Source organism: Bubalus bubalis, chromosome 3, assembly GCF_019923935.1.
Source record: "Bubalus bubalis isolate 160015118507 breed Murrah chromosome 3, NDDB_SH_1, whole genome shotgun sequence".
NCBI lineage: Eukaryota > Metazoa > Chordata > Mammalia > Artiodactyla > Bovidae > Bubalus > Bubalus bubalis.
Window position 1 is genome coordinate 24,668,849 of NC_059159.1, and position 21,190 is coordinate 24,690,038.

General features: G+C 40.7%; 1 protein-coding gene across 1 annotated transcript; it reads right to left on the minus strand.

Moving 5' to 3' along the window:
- Positions 1-50: 50 nt before the first annotated feature.
- On the minus strand, positions 51-20,454 carry CBX1 (chromobox 1). The gene is made up of 5 exons (XM_006074305.4): positions 20,222-20,454; positions 5,162-5,338; positions 4,536-4,713; positions 3,893-3,987; positions 51-1,510 (listed from the first exon to the last, which is right to left on the minus strand). The coding sequence occupies exons 2-5, from the start codon at positions 5,299-5,301 to the stop codon at positions 1,366-1,368; spliced, it is 558 nt and encodes a 185-aa protein (XP_006074367.1). The 5' UTR covers positions 5,302-5,338; positions 20,222-20,454; the 3' UTR covers positions 51-1,365.
- Between the last annotated feature and the right edge of the window lie 736 nt (positions 20,455-21,190).

Consider the following 21,190-nt stretch of genomic DNA (forward strand, 5'->3'; position numbering starts at 1 on the left):
AATCTATAATAAAAGGCAAGGAGAGTTTCCAGCAAGACAAGACAAAAATCAAGGATTATAAATCTATATAGTTTTATTAAGACAAAAAACTGACAGTTGATATGAAGTTTACATTTAAACAAAAGTTTTCACAAAAACCTAACACACGCCTAAAAATTACAATGGAGTTCTAGATGCAGCTCAAGACGATGTCAACAACTGATGGATCTCATGACTCACAGCGTTTTGGATTTTAGTTAGTTCTTAGGATTAAAAAATTTATTTTGTTTTAAAGTGAACCACTGCCCCAGTATGAATATTTATCTTCTCCTGAGACCAGGGCTTTTGAAATCATTCAACTCTTGAACTTGTGCTGTCAGTGACTGAACCCTGCCACCAATGGTTTCAAAGTTCAAAAAACAGAGGCTCCAAGAGTTTCCCACCCTATGAGCACCGGCCCTTGTCTTTCCCTACTCACTTACCTCCTATACCACTCTCTGCCCTTCCCTAAATACCTCACCAGTGGCTTGGATGGAGAAGCTGATATTTGTAACTTCACAATAGGAAAAGAAAGGGTCTTCTTGTCAGTTTCATGAGTAGCACCTCTAAGACAGAATGATCTGCCTGTGTATACACTCCAATAAGACTTTTCCTCCTCAACTAGTTTCCATCCCCCAAATGGCAGCTTTGGTAGCTTCTTATTCCTTTGTTGGGAACAGCATTAAGCTCAGGCAGGGAATACCTTGGCTTCTAAGTTTCAGGCATTCACAGCTTTTAAACAGTCTCTCACAGTCCTCATTTAGGTTGCCAATGACATTTTTTGAAAGGATACAATATTCTGGACACAACCCAATCATCATTAGTTGTTCTTTCCTTTGTTTCACTGTTTCCCCAAATTTTAACAAAAATGATCCTAACCCATCTCCCTTCTTTCCCACCCCACCCCACCCACCCCAAATAATACACCAGTAATAGCCAAAAACTACACACATGCTACGCTGTAAAAATGCAGAGTTAACACTATCAGGAAGAAGGCTGTGTGGGTTGTGGAGATGCTCTTTGAAGATCTACAGTATCTCTTGCTCTCCCACATCCCATTCTATGTTTTGTCCTTCATAGAAGGCCCTTTGCTTTTTTTAAAAGCAAAGTTCAGAACGGGTTGCCTTGAAACACTGACCTTCCTTCCCCTCCACCGGGATGGGTGTGCAAACTGTACAGCATGGAACGGCTTTGAAGCCCTTGGGCTGCTGTAGGGCACAGAAACTATACTGGCTCTTCAAAGGACATCTTCTCAAGCCACCTTTATGGTGTCAAGACAAGGAGAACTCCTTCTTTCCCCACTTGAAACCCACAGTCAGATGTGACAGGGGCTGGTATTCAAGAAAGTTAATTCTTATCATCTTTTTTGTCATCATCCTCTGAGGGGTAAGAATGCCACGTCAGCCTTTCCTCATAGAAGGATATGACAACCTGCGGGCACTTGACATTGGCTTCCTTGGCAGGGACCAGATCAGCCTCATCAGAGTTCTTCCTGTAGAACAAAGCACAAGAGACTTTGAGACCAGGTGCTGGTGGTCTCCTAACATGGATCTCCCAAGAAATTGGGCTTTAAAAATATTAATATATTAATTCCAGAAGTCAGGCCGGGGAAGGATGATAACATGGGGTAAAAGCATCATTTACTAGCAGCTTTTCGTCAAGTAATATCCTCGGATATCTTCTCCCATTGAAAATACCCTCTTTGTCAAAAGCTAACTCTGAACCCCTGGGAACCTCTGAACACCCCCACACATAAAAAACATGACACTCTCAGATTCTCTGAAGGAGTAAGGAAGGCTACCATATTCCCCCAAAGCCATATCCCAGCTACCAAAAGCCCATGGAGAGATCCTGGCCTGCTAACAGGATTTAATACCATGCTGGATAATAAGATTTAATACCAGTCTGGCTCTGGCCAGAGCCAATGCAGGTGGAGACTTTCTTGCTGATTCATAATCACACTGTTTAACACTACCAAATACCATGCGCACACAGATAGGCCACAACTCCCAGGTGCTTTGAAATGGTGCTTCAAGACTGGGAGGAAGAAAATAAAGGGACTGTTATGTAATTCTCTATATTTTTCTGAATTTTAAAATGTTCTCAAAAATTGAAAACCACATACATATTACAAGGGACTTAGGCATAAGCTCTCTCTTCAGGCCATTGGGAACATCCTAGATGAAAGCATAGCACAGGGCAGGCAGCAGACAGATACATGTATGAGGGGATCTCTGATGAGGCTCCACACCAGACTTCTGGCACCCCAGCAACATGTATACCTAAGCCCCACAGCCCCACTGATCCAGGGAAGAGTAAGCCAGGAAAGGATGTTTTTGAACAACAGGTAAGAGAATGGGAGGGCAAAGAAGTATAACAGTATGGGAGCCTGAAGCAGCCTACCCCTTGCTGACAATCCAACAACAGCCTCTGAGGTAACAGTTCAGTCATTTCACTGCACAGAAAAATAGCTACTTTAGGGAAATGAACAAGTATCTCCATTCTCCAGGAGAAATAACTTTAAAATTAACTTGGTTTTATAATCAACATCCAATCTTAACTTGCAGTTACATTCAGCTATAATCTTTACACATACTAGTGAGTCAACCAAAGGGATGTAATGTCAAGCAATAAGGAAGTGCTACCATTACTCAGACTGGTCACATACAGCCACACACAAGTGTATCGTAACTGGATTGAGTAACTCCTGGTATTAATTCTTTTCCCCCATATGCAGCTCCTTAAAATTAACTTTTCTCCTACAGGCAAGCAATAAATAAGCTAAAAGAAGGTCAGGTTCAATAAACACCTAGGGAATGCATGGGAAAAAAAGAAGAGGTTTAGTCACCCACTCCAGTGTTCTTGCCTGGAGAATCCCAGGGACAGGGGAGCCTGGTGGGCTGCCTTCTATGAGGTCGCACAGAGTCGGACACGACTGAAGCGACTTAGCAGGAGCAGCAGCCAGCTATGACACTGGCTTTCAGTGTTCAAGTTAGGTCTCTCTTGCCACCTTCTAAAGGAGAGAAATTAGTATAGATACAAGTTTCCAAGAAGGTTCTAGACTGATAAAGGGATAAAGTCCCTAGAATAATGCTTCCTTGGCAAAGGCTTAGAAGTATTCACTCCTAATTTATATTTTAAAGGTGGTGATTGAGCTCCATTTTGAGGAGAGGAGAACAAGCATTTCCAACAAGCAAGAAAAAGGGAAGAAAAGTCTTCCTTTTGGACAGAGTAGAGAACTTTGGGTTAATTATAGTTCTTAAGAGTCTCAGGACAACTGCTTTCATTAAGATGTTTTATGGAGTACTACTATCACCGGTTATAGTGAAGAAAAGCAGGCTTCTCTGTGCTTAGTAAAGGGGCCTTGCTGACCCCTGCTGGCAGACTTTGCAATTGAAAATTTGCACCAACTGGAAAGGATCTAACCAGGACAAAGGAAGAGCTTCAGAAATTCTTTCCTAACCCTGAGAAGTTAACAGAATTTCTGATTCTGGGGCTAGCCCGATCTCTATTAAGAAGGTGGTGGAAAGGGAGGATGGTTCAATCACATTTCATTTTTTCCCCCTTTATTACAGAAATGAAATGTGATTCCTTCCTGTATATACCTCTCCACTCTAGATTTTGTCCCACCTCCTTAAAAAAAAAGAAAAAAAAAGGGTGGGGGGTAAAAATCTGAGAATCCTAAGGGCCCTACCTGTAACTCATGAGACCAGGTTGGCAGTCAGGCCGAGGGTAATTATTGAAGGACTATGCCATCTTAAAGATTTCACACCTGGGCAACTAGAATTTCCAAGGTCTACCTCTTTTCCTTTGACATGGAACAGATGAGAAGAAGGAGAAAAACACCACCACACAGAGCCACTGGCAGACTCACCATTTCATTAGGAACATGAGTTCTCCACTGGAGTCCGTAGCTCCAATAATCCGCTCTGGTTCCAAACCCCGGGCAAAGCCTCGTGGCTTTTCTGACTGTAAAAACCAGATGGAACAATTTTAACTGTATGGGATTGTTTTCCAGACTAGAGCTACTCCTGTTTTGATGACAATGTAATCAAATCCTTCTGCCAACATTTCACCAATTCTTTGGCTCTAAGTCACAAGGCTTTTAGAATCAGAGTGATTATTCCATCAAGTTTTGATGTGCTTGAGGTTTCCCCATGTGTAAAAAGGGACATTCATCTCAAGCAAAATAAATGTTCACAATTGTTTCTTCACCCTCAAAAGGTACCTTACTTTATGGTACTGAATGGATGAAAACCTGAAATGATTAAAACATTGACAGCATCTCCTCACACAAAATACCCTTGCACTTACTTGTTCTTAAACCTCAGATATGAGTAGATTATGTGGCTTCATGAGAGCCCCCAGACATTTTTAAAGCATTAGCCTATCTAAGACTGCAAAAGGACTGAGATCCAAGCAGCAGCAGAACAAAAGTGCTGAAATTATCTGGCTATCAGTTTCTTTGACAGCAGCATGAATTCTGGGCTAGTAAAAATTCTTACTTCAAGTCTTACCTCTTCTTTCTTCTTCTTTGGTTTGCTCTCCTCCCCCTTATCTTCCGAATCAGAATCAGCTTTGCGTTTGCCTCCCTCTGATTTATCTGTCTCGTGTGCTGTTTTCTGTGACTGCAGAAACTCAGCAATGAGGTCAGGGCAATCCAGGTTCTCTTCTGGTTCCCATGTGTTATCCTCACTGAAACCAGAGGCACAAGAGTCACAAAGTTAGTACACACTCCACCGAGAGGCACAGGAGAACGAGAGCTGTTGTACTTGGAAGAGAACTAGATTCTGTCCAAGACCAAGAACTTGACAAAGTTCAAATTTCTTGGTAAGTGGTAGGGGGCTTTTTAGTATTAACACAAATCGAAAGCTGCCTCATTCAAAAGAAAGTTTACTTTCTCTTTGCAAACTTGCATCAGTCTTAAGCCACACACAAAACTGCTCATCAGAAACTGGTCATGCATGATAGCATTTCGTATATGTAGATCATTTTCCTAATTAGACTATAAGCCATGGAGGCCAAGCCAGAGTCACAATGTACCCATCAGAGCACCCTGTGCCCTGTGTCATGCACATTATCAGTCTCCTGAGAGACAGTTGGTGATCGGATGAACAGATCTTTCTGGGTGAATCAAACTTACTCTGAGAACCCCTTCCACTTTAGGAGATACTCCACTTTGCCCTTTACCACTCGACGGTCTAGAACTTTTTCCACCACATATTCTTCTTCCTCTTCTTCTAGCACCTCCTCCACTTTCTTCTTGTTTTGTTTTTTCCCCATAGTGCCCGCCAGCTTTCTGGTATAAAGGATGACGCTGCTAAAATGATAAAGGAAATAAAAAGGACATTAGGGCACTCTTCTTAGAGGAATATGTGGATAAGAAAACCAGGGATATAAAAAATGACTTTAATAGGGCCCAATGCTGTTATTAAATGTTATGCCTATTCATTTTCAATAGCCAAGAGTTTTCTGATTATGTTGAACTAGAAAGTTAGTTTTCTAAAAGAGCTCCAACTAATCTCACAGCAAAACTTTATGCCTGCACATCCACTTAAAACTTTTATACTCATTCTAAGTTTAAAAATAACTCCCAATACTTCTTTACTTATGATATCTAAAGTATTACATTAATTTGAAAGAAAAGCAATCTTCCCAAAAATAAGGTCTATACATCAAACCTAAAATATATATAACCCGCTGATCCATGTTTTCTCCTATTCTCTGAATGTTTTTCAATTTCACCAAAGTATTCGACTTGGATTTTTACTATGGCAAATAGCTTATCCTATTTATTAGACATCTAGTTTAATTTTCCCTTCTGTATATGCATATATAATATATACAATTCTTCTGCATTGTTAAGCACCATCTCTTTTGAGTTCCCTTAAGGTTTTTTATGTGATTTTCTTTTCTAAGAATGCCACCATTAATTCTCATTTGTTTTTATTCTTTTTATTTCTAAGTCTGAGAAAGATTCATAAAAATGCCAGAATGACCATGAGATTCTCTAATGATTTTGGAAGTAAGTATGAGAAAAAAGATATCACAGATAACAAAACCTGTATTCTTTTGTATAATATATCATCAAGCTAGATAACCTCTAGGGCTTCCCAGGTGGTGCTAGTGGTAAAGAACCCACGTGCCAACGCAGGAGACATAAGAGACATGGGTTCAATCCCTGGGTTGGGACCCTGGAGGAGGGCATAGCAACCCACTCTAGTATTCTTGCCTGGAGAATCCTATGGACAGAGGAGCCTGGTGGGCTACAATCCACAGGTTGCAAAGAGTCAGACACAACTGAAGCAACTTAGCACACACACACACAGTAACCTCTAAGGGTTTTTCCAGTCCCCTACAAATCTGTTCTCTTCGGTCCTTTGTACAACTCATCTAACTGCTGGGTAGGCATAAAGCCTACAACTGTGTCAGTAGGTGGCGCCATAAGATACTAATACAATAAAATTGATCTACAAAACTGGCTGAAATCTACAAACTGATAGATCAGCTACCAAGCAGGAACTATAGAGTCAAAAGTATGGCAGATGATCCAAGACAAGAAAGTGGTTACTACCATGTTTCATGTCTGTATTTAAGGCAGTGCCAATTTGGGGGTTAAACTGCTTATTTCTAGCATCCTTGGGAAAGGAGTCTTACTGAGTGAAAGTATAAACACTTCTACATATTTTTAAACTGGCATGTGGACAGAATATATTTAGAAAGAGCTCATCTATAGACTATATGAAATAAACCTTTCATAAAAATCAGACTCACCATTGTGAATCAGTTACAGTATCTACAGATGTTGAGTTAGTTTACATTCTGAGATATTCTCATTTCGGAACATATGAGCAATTCGGACTAGTGAAACAACAAACATTTGGTTGGCTGCTAGAAAATTTTAGACATTGCTGAAGACTGGAGATTCAAGAAAGTAATTGTCCCTGTTTTCCAGAAACCTGTCTGCCAATTAAAAATAAAGATACGTCTTCCACTAAAGGCATTCTGAACTTTTCACATGAAGAAAGTTTTCTGAGGTGCTTTTAGTGTGGTCTATGGCAACACCCAATGCCCCTGCCCACACAGCTCAAACACACCTCTATGCTGACTCTTCTTCATTTACATTTGCTCATTTCTCTTCTTTTACATACCCAAGATTTTGCTTCCCTCCCCTCCCCCACCCCTCTATGTTTTAGTGCCACAGGAGTTTTCCTTTTCCTCTGTTACTGAACAGACTAATCAATGCATTGAACGTCAACTTTGGCTAATTATTGGCTATTGTGCCTCTGATTCCAAGGCTGTTTCTTCTTCCCGGAGGCAAGTATTTTCAGGTTTTCAGAATTCTGATTGCCACGATAAGTGCTATTTTATCAGTAAAGAAAACAAATCTAATTTTTCTTTAGGGTAAGTGCTGCAGTAGTAGCTGCTCCCAAGAACAAGTGCTCTCTTTGCAAGATTTATCATCAGTCTTTGGTTAATGTGCAGAGAAAAATAAATTGACAGTTAGCTTTCAATAACAAAGGGTACCACAACTCCCTACATTAGTTTGGACTCAGAAATTAGAAGCCACTCCCTTTCTAAACAGAAAGAGAACAGTGGTTTACAGACAACTCCAAACCAGTTAACTGTCCCCTAATCAACCTTCTTCTAAGCAATTAAAGAAAGTAAAGAAAAGGCAGTCTTATCACTCTGGCTTCAGAATTAAGAGCTATTTATCTGTGTTGTCTACATTAATAGCTGTATTTGTCTTACAAAAAGTCCTGCTACTACAAAATAACGACAGTTTCTACCTCATCTCTAGCTACTGGGAAATCTGGAATGAGACTTTTTGATTTTCCTCTTATTTAAACTCATTGTCCTAAGAGTTCAAATGAGAAGTGAAGAATGTAGAAAATAGACCTCCACTTCTGTCTTGAGTTTTCTTGACTAGCTCATCCCAGCACCCGTCTCCAAGTTAGATTCTTTATATTGGAGATTCTCAGCCAGGCTTCCCAATGTGAGTTTTTTCCTTTTTTACTGGTACATCTCTGGGGTCCTGAATAAGCCATTTGTCAAAGTCAGTAGAGAAGTGGATTAAATACACAACTCACTCTTCCCACAAAACCAAGCACTTTCAGACAAGCCAAAGTGAAAGTGTTAGTCGCTCAGTCGTGACCAACTCTTTGCGACCCCATGGACTGTAGCCCTCCAGGGTTCTCCATCTGTGGGATTTTCCAGAATACTGGAGTGAATTGCCATTTCCTTCTCTAGGGAATCTTCCTGACTCAAGGATCAAACTTGGGTCTTCCGCATTGTGGGCAGACTCTTTACCTTCTGAGCCACCAGGGAAGTCAGACAAGCCAACATTCCCTTAAATATTATGACAGACCAGTCATTTGCATGTACTTTCCAAACTGATAATGTCCAGAGAAATCCCCTCTCCTTGAATACGGCAGTCTCCAAATACCAGCAGTAATACCTGGAAGGAGGGCTCTCAATTGGAATTGCTTGACAAGGAAATTTCAAAGTAACTCAGATCAGAGTAGTAGCACAATGGAAAAATGCCATTAGTCAATTCTATTTGCCACTCTCTCTAAATATCCTGGCAGCCAAATTATAGCATAAAAAGTGCCAAAATCAATGAACAAAGGGTCAAGATATATATCAGAACATCACAATGTGTACACAGAGGTGAACAGTTCTAAATTAACTCAGAAATCTCAGTCCGTGGACAAGTCTTCTTAAGGCTCATCACGATGTTTCAGACAAAAATACCTATGATCAGTTAAGCTGCTATAATTTTTACCTAGATGTTTAACTGGATCTGCCACATTAAAAAAAATTAATTTTAACTTTTGTCTGTGCTGGGTCTTCACTGCTGCACGCAGGCTTTCTCTAGTCGCAGAGAGTGGGGGCTACTCTAGTTTTGGTGCACAGGTTTCTCATTGCAGTGGCTTCTCTTGTTGCAAGAGTATGGGCTCTAGGGCACCGGGGCTTCAGCAGCTGAGGATGGCTGGTCTCTAGAGGGCAGACATCAGTAGTTGTGGTGCACAGGCTTAGCTGCCCCAAGGCATGTGGGATCTTCCCAAGCAGGGATCGAACCCATGTGCCCTGCTTTGGCAGGCGGATTCTGAACCACTGGACCACGAGGGAAGTCTGATATGCCACATTTAAAATGCCTAGAAAAAAAATACTTTACATTTATATTGCACTTTACAGTTAATGTGCTACCACAACTCATTTGATCTTTGAAATCATCCTATAAAATAAGCCATTCAGATGTCATTGACACCTCAGAGATAACACAACAGATTTACAGGAAATAAACCTCCCAAGGTCACAATTAATAAAATTATAGCACTTCAGTATGCACATTTCCTAGCAGGGCTGAGCTAATGACCCTGCCACACACACAGATCTAGGAGCTAGACCAAACAACATAACACTTAAAGGGAGATTTCCCTCCAGTCTGTACAAGGAAAGGATCTGACTTGATCCCTCTCTATAATCTGTCATCAGTAAATAAGGAAGTGACGGACAATGATTTCTTTCAGTTAATACCTTGAATATGTATAGGTGTTTAATCTACTTGGTCTTTTCCAGTGAGTCTGCTGATGTGGAGAGCACACTCACTTGAAAAGACCCGCATGCTGGGAAAGACTGAAGGCAAAAGAAGGGGGCGGCTGAGGAAGAGATGGTTAGATAGCATCACTGACTCAATGGACATGAATTTGAGCAGACTCTGGGAGATGGTAGAGGTTCGAGGAGCCTGGTGTGCTGCATCCTTGGGGTTGCAACTTAGCAAATGAACAGCTGTTAATTAAATCAACAGGTGTGACCAAGTTTTGGCTTTTAGGGCCCCAGGAGTCTTCTGAGTCTTTTAAATTGACAAGTGCTGTGTGCTCAGTTGTTTCAGTCATGTCCGACTCTTTGCAACCCCATGGACAGCAACCCGCCAGGATCCTCTGTCCGTGGGATTTTCCTGGCAAGAACACTGCTAGGAAAATGGGTTGCCATTTCCTCCTCTAGGGGTTCTTCCCGACCCAGGGATCAAACTCACATCTGCAATTCAGGTGGATTCTTTGCCACTGAGCCAATAGGGAAGCCCTGACAAGTACAGAATTTTGCATTTTTGTTGCTTAGCAAGTAGGCTAATGCCAGTTTTAAGAACCCAAACTTGTTCTATGGTGTCCCAATGAATCTAGGAATAGTGTAAATCTGAAGCAAGAGTCATGAACTCATAGCTCTTTAAGAGAAAAAAACACAGTTGAGATTCTCCTAGACACCCCTCCACTCTTACAGTTAAGAGCTAGAAAATGGAAAGGAGTAACACCGCTGCTTGCAGGCAGAAGACAGTGAAGTATCAGACACAGGATTAGGCATTCTGTTTTTGAATACAGGCATACCTCCAGACCTCTACAATAAAATGAGTCTCACAACTTTTCTCTTTTCCCAGTGCATAGAAAAGTTGTTCACACTATAATGTAGTCTACTAAGCATGCAATAGCATTATGTCTAAATAACCAATACATATACCTTAAAAATACTGCTAAAAATGCTAACCATCATTTGCACCTTCAGCAAGTCATAATCTTTTTGCTAGTGAAGAGTCTTGCCTTCATGTTGATGGCTGCAGGCTGATGAAGGTGGTACATTATGAAAGATCGGGTGGTTATGACAGTTTCTTAAAATAAAACAATGAAGTTCCCCACATTGACTCTTCCTTTCATAAAGTGCTTTCTTTGTAGTACTCATGCTATTTGATAGCCTTTTACCCACAGAACTTCAAAATTGGAGTCAGTCCTGTCAAACCCTGCTGTTGCTTTATCAAATGAGTTTGTATAATATTCTGAATCCTTTGTTGTCACTTCAACAACCTTCACAGTATCTCCACCAGGAGTAGATTCTATCTCAAGAAACCACTTTTTTGGCTCAACCATAGGAAGCAACTCCTCATCAGTTTAAGTTTTATTTTGAGATTGCAGTAATTTACTCTTCAGACTCCCCTTCTAAATCTAATTATCTTGCCATTTCCACTACATGTGCATTTCCTTCACTAAAGTCTTGAACTCCTCAAGGTCATCCATAAGGGCCAGGAATTAACTTCTTCCAAATTCCTGTTAGTGTTGATATTTTGACCTCTTCCAATGAACCACGAATGTTCTTAATGGTATCTAGAATGGTGAATCCTTTCCAGAAGGTTTTCAATTTTCTTTCCCCAGATCTATCAGAGGAGTCACTATCTATGGCCATTATAGCCTTACAAAATGTATTTCTTAAATAGTAACACTTGAAAGTCAAAATGATTCCTTGATCTACTGGCTGCAGAATGATGCTGTGTTCGCAGGCATGAAAACAACATTAATCTTTTACATCTCCTTTAGAGCTCTTGGGTGACCAAGTGTATTATCAATGAGCAGTAATATTTTGAAAAGAATCTTTTTTCCTGAGCAGTAGGCCTCAACAGTGGGCTTAAAATACTGTAACTTTATTGTGTGCAGCAGATCTTTTCACACCAAGTATTAGTTTTTCCATGTGAAATAAATTAAAATTTAAAATGATAAAGTTACTGTTAAGGAGATGCACTGGGCAATAGAAAAAGCTGAAGAGTTTTTGTCTGAAACTGGAAAGCAGAATAGTCTGGAAAAAAGGGATATAAGGAAAGTACCATACATTGCTAAGACCAAAAAATGCAGGGGGCCATGTTGTAAATTGTGTTGTAAACAGATGCGCTGTCATCCAGGTTTTGTTATTCCCTTTAAACAGTCAGATTAGATTTTTAAGGGCCCTAAGATTTTTGGAATGGTAAATGAGCACTAGCTTCAACTGAAAGTCACCAGCTATCTTAGCCCCTATAGAGTCAGCCTATCCTTTGAAGCCAGGTATTGACTTCTCCTCTCTTGCTATGACTTTATCATAGCAAGATGACGAGACGGCATCTTCTTCCAATAGAAGGTTGTTTCATCTACACTGAAAATACGTTGTTTACTGTAGCCAACTTCATTAATTATTTCAGCTAGATCTTCTATAACTTGCTGTACCTTCTACACCAGCACTTGCACCCCTTGCATCACCTTGCACTTTTAAGTTACGAAGACAGCTTCTTTCTTTAAACCTTACTAACCAACCTCTGCTGACTTTTCTGCAGCTACCTTACCTTGCGAGGCTTTCATAGAAATGAGGAGTTAGGGCCTTCTCTGGATTAGACTTTGCCTTAAGGAAATGCTGTAACTGGTTTAATCTTCTATCCAGACCATTAAAACTTTCTACATATGAGCAAAAGGCTGTTTTGTTTTCTTATCATTCATGTGTTCACTGGAGTAGCACTTTTAATTTCCTTCAGAAACTTCCTTTGCATTCATAACGTGGCTAACCAGTGCCTATCTTTGGCCTTCGGCTTTTAACATGCCTTCCTCATTAAAACTTAATAGTTTTTAGCCTCTAAAGTGAGTGACACAACTTTTCCTTTCACTTGAATACTTAAGAGGGCATTGTAGTGTTATTAAATGGCCTAATTTCAAGGAATAGGGAGGCCTGGGGAGAGGAAGAGAGACTGGAACAGCTGGCAGGTTAAGTTCTGCTGTCTTAAATGGGCATGGTTTGTGGCACCCAAAAACAATCACAATAGTAATATAAAAGATCACTGGTCACAGATCACTATAACAAATTTAACAGTAATGAAAAGTCTGATGTATTGAGAGAATTGCCAAAATGTGACACAGAGACATAAAGTGAGCAGATGCTGTTGGAAAAATGGCACTGATAGACTTATTCGACCGACACAGGGTTGCCATAAACTTTTAACTTGTAAACCTTCAATTTGTAAAAAATTCAATTATCTTCAAAACACAATACAGTGAAGTGCAATAAAGTGAAGTCCGAGTGAAAGGGTATGAGAAGGATCTGAGAAGACAATGTGAGCATAGCTCCTGATTGCCATCATGTACGTGAATTATAAAGGGCTACCCCAGAACTTCTAAGCTGATTTCTTGCCAGCTTTCAGAAAGGTCAAACTCCAGATGTGAGGACAAGGTAGTATCTACAGACCTCTGAAACCAGACCAGTAGGGGGTTTTCAGTAAATGCTAAGGTAAAACACACTGGTCTGGTGAGTCTATATTAAGAAAGAATTCACAAGAAAGCAGACCTTGAACAGAGAACTTTCACCTAAATGAGAAAAAGACTCACCTATGGAATTTATAAACACAGAAGTCTACATCCAGTGAGTCAAAAAATAGAGTATGTGTATTATTTTAAAAAATATTTTGTTTTTCTAATTGTAATATATGTATTCATATTCAATTACAAAATTACTTAATGTAGGAAATCAGTTTCCTTCCTCAAAATCTGTCTTTGTCCTTCTACATGTAAACTGATCCAGATGTACATGTGAAAGTAGATACTACAGTTCTATACTTTGCCTTTTAATATAATGTATCTCTGACATTGTTCCATAAAGATCTCCATTCTTAAACTGCAAAGTATTCCATATGTATGGACACACCATACTCTAACCATTCACCTAGTGATGAAAATTTTGGTTGTTTACTATTTTTTATTATCACAAACAGTGTTGCTTTGATCACGACATCTCATCTTTAAAAGCTCCTTAAGCGATCTGATGCACATCCTCGGAAAAAAGCCACTGCTACAAGAGGATTGACAGAAGCTACATTCCTCAGTAAAATGACATAATTATTGCAAACACAAATCAATTCTTATATTTAGCGAAAAGGTAGGTGAACATTTTACTTTCTCCATAAAGCCCATTATTCCAGCCCATTTAGAATAAGGCTGGAACAGTAAGTGATAACTGATGTTCTTGAAAACAAAACCTCTCTATCATCTTCAACAGCATTCACTCTAGACCTTTTTTCTCCTAGCAATGAAACTGGAAGAGTACTGCTTGAAGACTCCTTATAATTCCTCTAACCAGATGAAAGCTAGCTAGTATGAGCACCAGAAGCATATCTTTCCTGTCCTCGATCTCTCAAAACTATGCCTATAGGCATTATGTGTATTTACTGCAAACTCAGTTTCCTCATCTGTAAGACAGGTGTAGTAACTCCATGGAATTCCTCTGGGGTGAGCTTTTTATGACCTTCTGGCATTCATTATCTATTTACATATCTGTACCTATGTTCTACTTCATTAATTATGTACTGCTTTAAGCATAACTCTGAAATCCAGTGCAATGGGAACTTGGTGGGAAAATACCATTTTCTTCCCCCTATGTATATGGCTGAAATTCATGGCTAGGTTTTTCAAAACATCAGAGCAGCTCCAGAACACACTCAAGAAGGACCCAGATCTGACTGATAAGAATGACGAGTAATTACAAAACAGAAACCAAGATCTCATTTCTGGAATACTGAGAGAGAAGAGCTGCCAGAAACTGAGAAATCACATTTCATAACCTGAAGTGTAGAAATTCCTTATGTTCTTTCTTTTATCTCATCCAGGCAGAAAAATAAAGACCTTGTAGTAAACGGCAAAAGGAATCCATCTTCCTATGAAGATAGGTGAGGAAAAGGAAGTAAATTCTGGATACAAACAATGGAAAATTTCAACAGAATTATTTGCAAAAGGAATTTTAAGATTTCTAGAGAAACTACATAAATACCAAGTCAGTTTTAATGATTTATATGATAAAGTTCTATAATAAACTTCAGAGATTATGGTTTCAGGCTCTGATTTTACAGATATACTTTTCAAAAAGGTCAATTACTCAATTAAATGAATGGTCTAAGAATTCATGTAGCTTTTACTGAGTTCAGGACAAAATTATGACATTGATTTCTCTCTATTCATACTCTGTATCTGGTTTCTTACTAAATCCTGTTGATTTTTTATCTTAAATATCTTTTAACTTATACATTTGTCTAGTCCCACTACTACCATCCTACTCCAGGTAACCACCATCTCCTGTCCAGGTAACTCCTAACCCAGTTCATTCTCAACAGCAGCCACTGATGTAAAAATGAAGACCTCCATACCATTAACTGCATTTGAACTGAAGACCACTGCATCTAACCCTATCAATCATGATTACCTTGCCCTTTGCCCCATTTTCCACTTAACCACTTCCCTTAACTAAAATGCCCACATAAGAAGCATCCTTGAAGCCCCAGACTAGGTTTAGATTAACTCTTCCTGTGAACATACTCCTACATCATCTACTGAGCGTCTATTATGTGTGAGACACTAGAAAAATGGGGAGAACACCACAAACAAAATTCCTGGTCTCTTAGAGTTTATATTCTAACGTGGACAAATAAGTGAGCATGAGTGGGAGTGTATGCACACATGTGTCTGCAGAGTAGGGCTCAGACAAGCAGCAAGATAACACTAATGGGACTTCCCTAGTGGTGCAGTGGTTAAGATCTCGCCTTCCAATGCAGAGGGTGTGGGTTATTGTCAGGGAGCTAAGATTCCACATGCTTCGCCACCAAAACATAAAACAGAAGCATTACTGTAACAAATTCAATAAAGATTTTAAGGAGACAACTTGACAAAACTTAGAAACATATAGCAAATTTAGAGAACAGTGGGTTCAAAGTCCTAGGGTGAGAAGAGCTTGCTTTATCTGAGGAACACAAGTGTGGCCAGGTAGAAAGAGCTAGACTGAGGGAGCAGCAGACAAGAACCAGATGATAATTACTGTGCATTTCACTCCCCACTTCATTCCTTCTTCATCTAGCTCCTTTTTCCATTCCATGTTTTCCTGACCTGTCTTTTGCCTCTAGCTTAGGTTCAAGGCCTAGTCAGTTAACAGCATAAAAGTTAATGACTACAGCTCTACTAGCTTTTAATACCATCTATTAAAAAAAAGTAAAAAAAAATAAGCATTTACTGAGAGCCTGGGTGGTAAAAGGTAACCAACCAATTTATTCCAGCTAAAGCACTGAAAGCTTCTGAAAGTTCCACATCACAGGAACCCCTTCGACCCAGGCAAATGGAACTGTTGGGCTAGGGTAGCAGGATCTGCAGACTCACAGAAGTACAGGCCTTTGAAAATGCCATAAAGGTTAGTAATAACATATAACTTATGCTGAATACTGAACACTTAATGCATAGAAAGGCACTTAATTCAACTCTCACAACAAACACTATTAAGTCCATTTCAGGAAACTAAGGCTTTCTGAAGCACAGGAAAATTCCCAAAGTCTCCCAAGGGTAAGACACAGAACCAGGACTGTAAGATTAAAAACATACAAAAAAGTACAAAAGCAACTGAAGTTCATTTTCATTTCAACAGAAGAAATAACAGGAGTATGTAATAATTTGCAAAAGAAATATAAGCAAGAATAAGTAGCCACAAAAGTATTACTGGGGTTTAGAAAAATAAATAGCTAGGGTGACTAGAGGTTTTGAAAAGTCAGGATTTGAGGTAAGGCTCCAACAGCATTTGAAAAGTGGGACTGGAGGGAGGCAATTTAAGCCCAGGGAACTATTGTTAACAAATGCAATGAGGCACTTCTGAGGTAGGCAGGGTGTAAACCATCTTGGGTGGGAGTAGACTGAATAGGAAAGCAGCAGGTAACTGCTGCAAAATTTTCTGCAGTCTCCTCCTCCTTCCTTAGAAAGGCCAAACTCCTCAGTGTAACATCTAACACCCTTTAGATTCACCTATTCCAGACTCCCACTTCCCTCACAAATCTTACATTCCTGTCAAAACAGAAAACTATAACCTGAACACACCTGCACACTTCCTCCATGCATGGATTTGCTCTTAGAAGTGTGTGTGCGCACACGCTCAGTGTGTCCAGCTGTTTGCGGCCCCATGGACTGCGGCCTGCCAGGCTCTTCTGTCCATGGAATTTTCCAGGCAAGAATACTGGAGTGGGTTGCTACTATCCTGTCCAAAACTAGTAGTCAAAATCTTATCCATCCTTCAAGAGCTAGAGCAAATGCTACTTCTTCCATCACGTCTACACAACTTTGCCAAGTATTATTTCTCTTTTTCTTGTAATTACCAAAGCATTTTGTTTTTATTTTTACTCAGACACTCAATTAAAGGTAGGTCTGGACCTGGCTTATGGTGCTGAACCCCATATGGGCAATAAGAATGGATGTCTCAGAATCAGATAACCAAGGAACAGAGGTTGAAAGCTCTTAGCTTTTCAGGGAAAGCTCAGTAAACAAATTGGATTATGATCAGTAGCATTACCAGACATAGAAAGGCAGGTGAAGGCATGTATAGAACATTCAATTTGTAGTCCTTCTGACTCATGTTTCTAAATGCTTTTAGTTCGTCCGTTAGCTGTAGCTGTTTGTGAGGCAAATGCTTTCCAGATGGAAAACTTTACTGAGCAAAAAACAAGAATTTGTGCCACATACCCAGTGAGCAGGACTTTCTTTTTAAAGGAACCCCTGTCCTCGAATTTTGGGATCTAGGACTAGAATATCAGTGTGAAAATAAAATTAGAATTTTATCTGAGATGTGTCCAAAACTTTGGCTAACTCCTTTTCATTGTGCTGATGTAAATAAAACTATATATATATATAAGCCACAGGTATCTGTAAATATTAGCAAGATACAATGATACCAGGAGCAAATCTTTTAGTTTAAAATGAAATAAAAGTGATTAGAAAGCAAGACCAGAATTATGACTAAGTTGGAATTAAAAGCAGAGACCAAAGCATTCATAGACAACAAAACAAAATCAGAATAATGACACTAACTTCTCAAATACCACAGTTGTTAAGCTTTCAATGTGTTAGCTACTATTAAAGAAAGGCACAATTTCATAGACAAATCAGGCCATCCTCTCTTGGTCAGCAAATCACAAAAGCTTAAAGGCAGTAACTCAAATACTTACACGATCAGAATTTTGTCCTTATTCAAATAACTTCTTCAATTAACCTTGGAAAGGCTATTCAAGTTTCCAATACACATTGCTATTGAGAAATACCTAGCTCCATACAAAGGACACAAAATTTTCAAAATACTTACATAACAGAAAATATTCAAAGTACTATATAGCTTGCTGTTGAAACCCAGATCCTGAGTGCTCTCCTAGTCCTGGCTTAGGGTATTTAAAAGTGCCACTTACACAATCTGCATACCTTTTCTGTATTTAATACCTGGGTGACTATATTAAAAATGGAGGCTAAGACAAGAATGCCAAGGGCAACAGTTTTACTCTGCCAAATGTCATAGAACAAAAACAGGCAAATTGATTACATAAATGCACAGAGTTATTCTGCTAACACAGGGAATTCTCAGGAAGATCTCAAAGCCCTATCCATTCATTCAACAATATGAATGAACTATATGTTAGTCTTGGATGAACAAGAGCCATGGCTCATCCTACATGAACCCATAAACTAGCCATTAGCATCTTATTTAAAAAACTACCCAGAAAAATAAACTACAATGTAAAAATTCATCAAATACAACGGAAAATCTGTTATACCATCAGAGACAGTATACAAAAAGGGAAGATTTCATTGGTAAACTACTAGAAAATGACAAAAATGCATCACTTCTCTTTAAGTGGTGTGAATTCAAAAAGAAATATTTTCCTAGTCTCTAAAATGGTCACCAGAAGATAGAATGGTTGCTTCCTTTCTTTAGATGATGATAAAAATATTAGTATCGTGTAGTCAAACTGAAGGATAGAGTATTCTTTCTCGGTCTCCTTTAATCAAGAAGCTAGAAGCACAAAGCTATATGATATTTACATTTTTAATGGGAAAAAAAAAAATTAGGCTACAGCAGCCAATGAAGAAAACAGCACCACAGAGAAAATTGTAAAGGACTGAAGAGTCTGAACTGCCCTAAAGCTTTATCAAGGAGTGGCCGATTCCAACGGCTCTTCAATAATATCACTTTCCATATAAATACCTGTAAGCACTTTGGAATACAGACACTAATTTCCCAACTGTATTCCTGCAGCCATTCCAAAATCTCGGACCTTTTAAAACTATTCCAAAATGCCAACCTGAGTCTTAACACAATTGAGAAGGGTTATCTTAAACCCCCGGCCAGAGGTTCTGGTATAACTGATCTTCTTGTAAATGCCACCTCAACAGAGTCGAACCAGTAACACGTCTGAATGCAAGAGCAATCCAAGAAAAACCTTCATCTGAAGTTTTGAAAAAGGGGTAAAGTAGTGCTCCCTTCGTGTTCAAATTTTCTAGCAAGGACAAGCTGGCTAAAAAACTTCAGAGCTCAAGGAAAAAAATCGCACAGTCCCATGAACTTTTCCACGTTCTCTCTCAACTTCCCACACCATCTCACAATCTCTCACTAACTTCATTCCTTAAATATGAACTCATCTACACATTTCTACAATTTCACTGCCTTTTGTGACCAGCAACAATCCCAGATAAAAACGTATGTAATTATGAACTAAAGCAAGAGTTGCACTGGGTCTTTTTAACTCCTTAAAGGAAATACCGAGTGAAGGAGGCAGGAGAAAACCTGGAAAAGATAATAAAATGCGTTCCATCTTTTTTCCACACATTATTCTTACAGCCGATCAACCAGGAAGCAAGCGGTGGCCAGTTTTTCCCTTTTCTTGTGCAAGCCTCACAGAAAAGCTCTCGGGACCTCCGCCCACTTACTCTTAACAGTTTCTCCCCGCCACCCCCAGTCCCCGAGCAAAACCAGGCAAATACCACCCCTCCTTCTAGGCCCTTCCCCAATTTACTCAACAGACCTCCCCAAAGCACTACGCTTTGGGCTGCCCTGCCCCCCACCCCCTTACAATTTCCTCGAAGTTACTGCTCCGCAACTCCGCAAGCGGAGTTCCTATGGCAGCCCTGGCGGGACCCAATATCCTCAGGTTACATTTCTAACCTCGGGTCTTACAGTCGTCAACCCTCCCTACGTTGGTTCAAGCGCCCAGGATGTCCCGTCCGTCCTCTCCCCAATTTACTATGTTTCCTCTCCAGCCCAATCCCCCAGCCGTCCACCCAACCCACGTAGCATTGTCTTGGTCTACTCAGGCCGAAGGGCGACGCGCAAATGCTCGGCCCACCCCAAATCGCTTCAATCTCTGGCTCCGGACTCGCCGCCCCGCCCTCTCCATCTTCTCGCGCTCTTCGCCCTACCCACTGCGCCCGGCAGAAGGCTCGGCGCGGGGAGGGAGAGAGACTCGGGCGCGCTCTCCGCTCCTAACCTCCGCCGCGAGCTCGCGGCCCCTGATCCAGGGCTCCCGCCGCCGCCGCCGCCGCGCGCCATCCCCCCGCTTGCCCGCCTCTAGCGGGCTCTTCACCTCAGAGCAGCGCCCACAAGCCCGAGAGGAATCGGTGTCGCGCTACTGGCGGGTCTTGTCCGGCCGGCCGGGGGAGTGGCGACCAGAAAAGCAACAAGCCGGGTGACCACTGTCGAGCCCCCTCACTGAAGCGGCGTACCGCAGGCCCCTGCCAACGGCCCTCCCCTCGGACGAACAAAAGAGCCTCGCACTCTGCGCTGCCCGCCGCCCGCACTGCGCAGGCGCGACGACCCACCGCACAGCAATATGGGACTCGGAGTCCATCCCGGACTACAAGACCCGAAGTGCTGCGCGCCTTCCACGGCGCCACGCACAGTTTGCCAGGGTTTCGAGAAGTTTTAATTTTTCAACCGCTAGTGCCGAAGAGACTGTAGTTCAGAACGCTGCAACCTAGCAAACTAAAACGTGTGGTTTTACAAACGAACCCCTGGATGTTCGGTGTAAAATATAAACCACTTTTGGACAGTAGTTCACATTCTTGAAAATTTTGAATCTTATTTCTTACCAGATCTCTATAAGGCTTTCTCACCAGATCTTTATAAGGCTTCTAGTTCTCATAGTTGAGATTAAAGTACTTCCCCTTCGATGCCTTCCCTGACCTCCTAAGCTAGGCTAGGTCCCCCTGGTAGGTGTCATTCATGATATCCTGAACTTCCCCCTTAAACTGGCTGTACGAATGGGAGGCTTTAGTGCCGAAACCCTCAATATCTATGAGTACCCTTCCCTCAACTCAGCCTCCTCAAAGACACACAGAAATAGGCAAAAAACCTGTTTCTTATTCTTTGAGACAAGTGTCCTAGTTTTGATTTCAGCTAGACTGCTGTCCCCAAACCTGTTCATGTGGAAATTCGGTCTCATGATAATGTTCACCCTACTTGACTGTCATTAATTAGTGTCTGTCTTCTTTGTTGGACTTAAAACTCCACTCCCGTTAGCGCAGAAACCTCGGCCCAGTTCAGCGCCTAGCAT

What these genes read in the sequence shown, in the direction of transcription:
- CBX1 (XM_006074305.4), bottom strand. Translation starts at nt 5,301, where the DNA reads ATGGGGAAAAAACAAAACAAGAAGAAAGTGGAGGAGGTGCTAGAAGAA. An exon ending in AAGTGGAAGGGGTTCTCAGA is followed by an intron (nt 4,714 to 5,161) that starts GTAAGTTTGATT and finishes CTCTGGTTTCAG; the next exon opens with TGAGGATAACACATGGGAAC. An exon ending in CAAAGAAGAAGAAAGAAGAG is followed by an intron (nt 3,988 to 4,535) that starts GTAAGACTTGAA and finishes TGGTTTTTACAG; the next exon opens with TCAGAAAAGCCACGAGGCTT.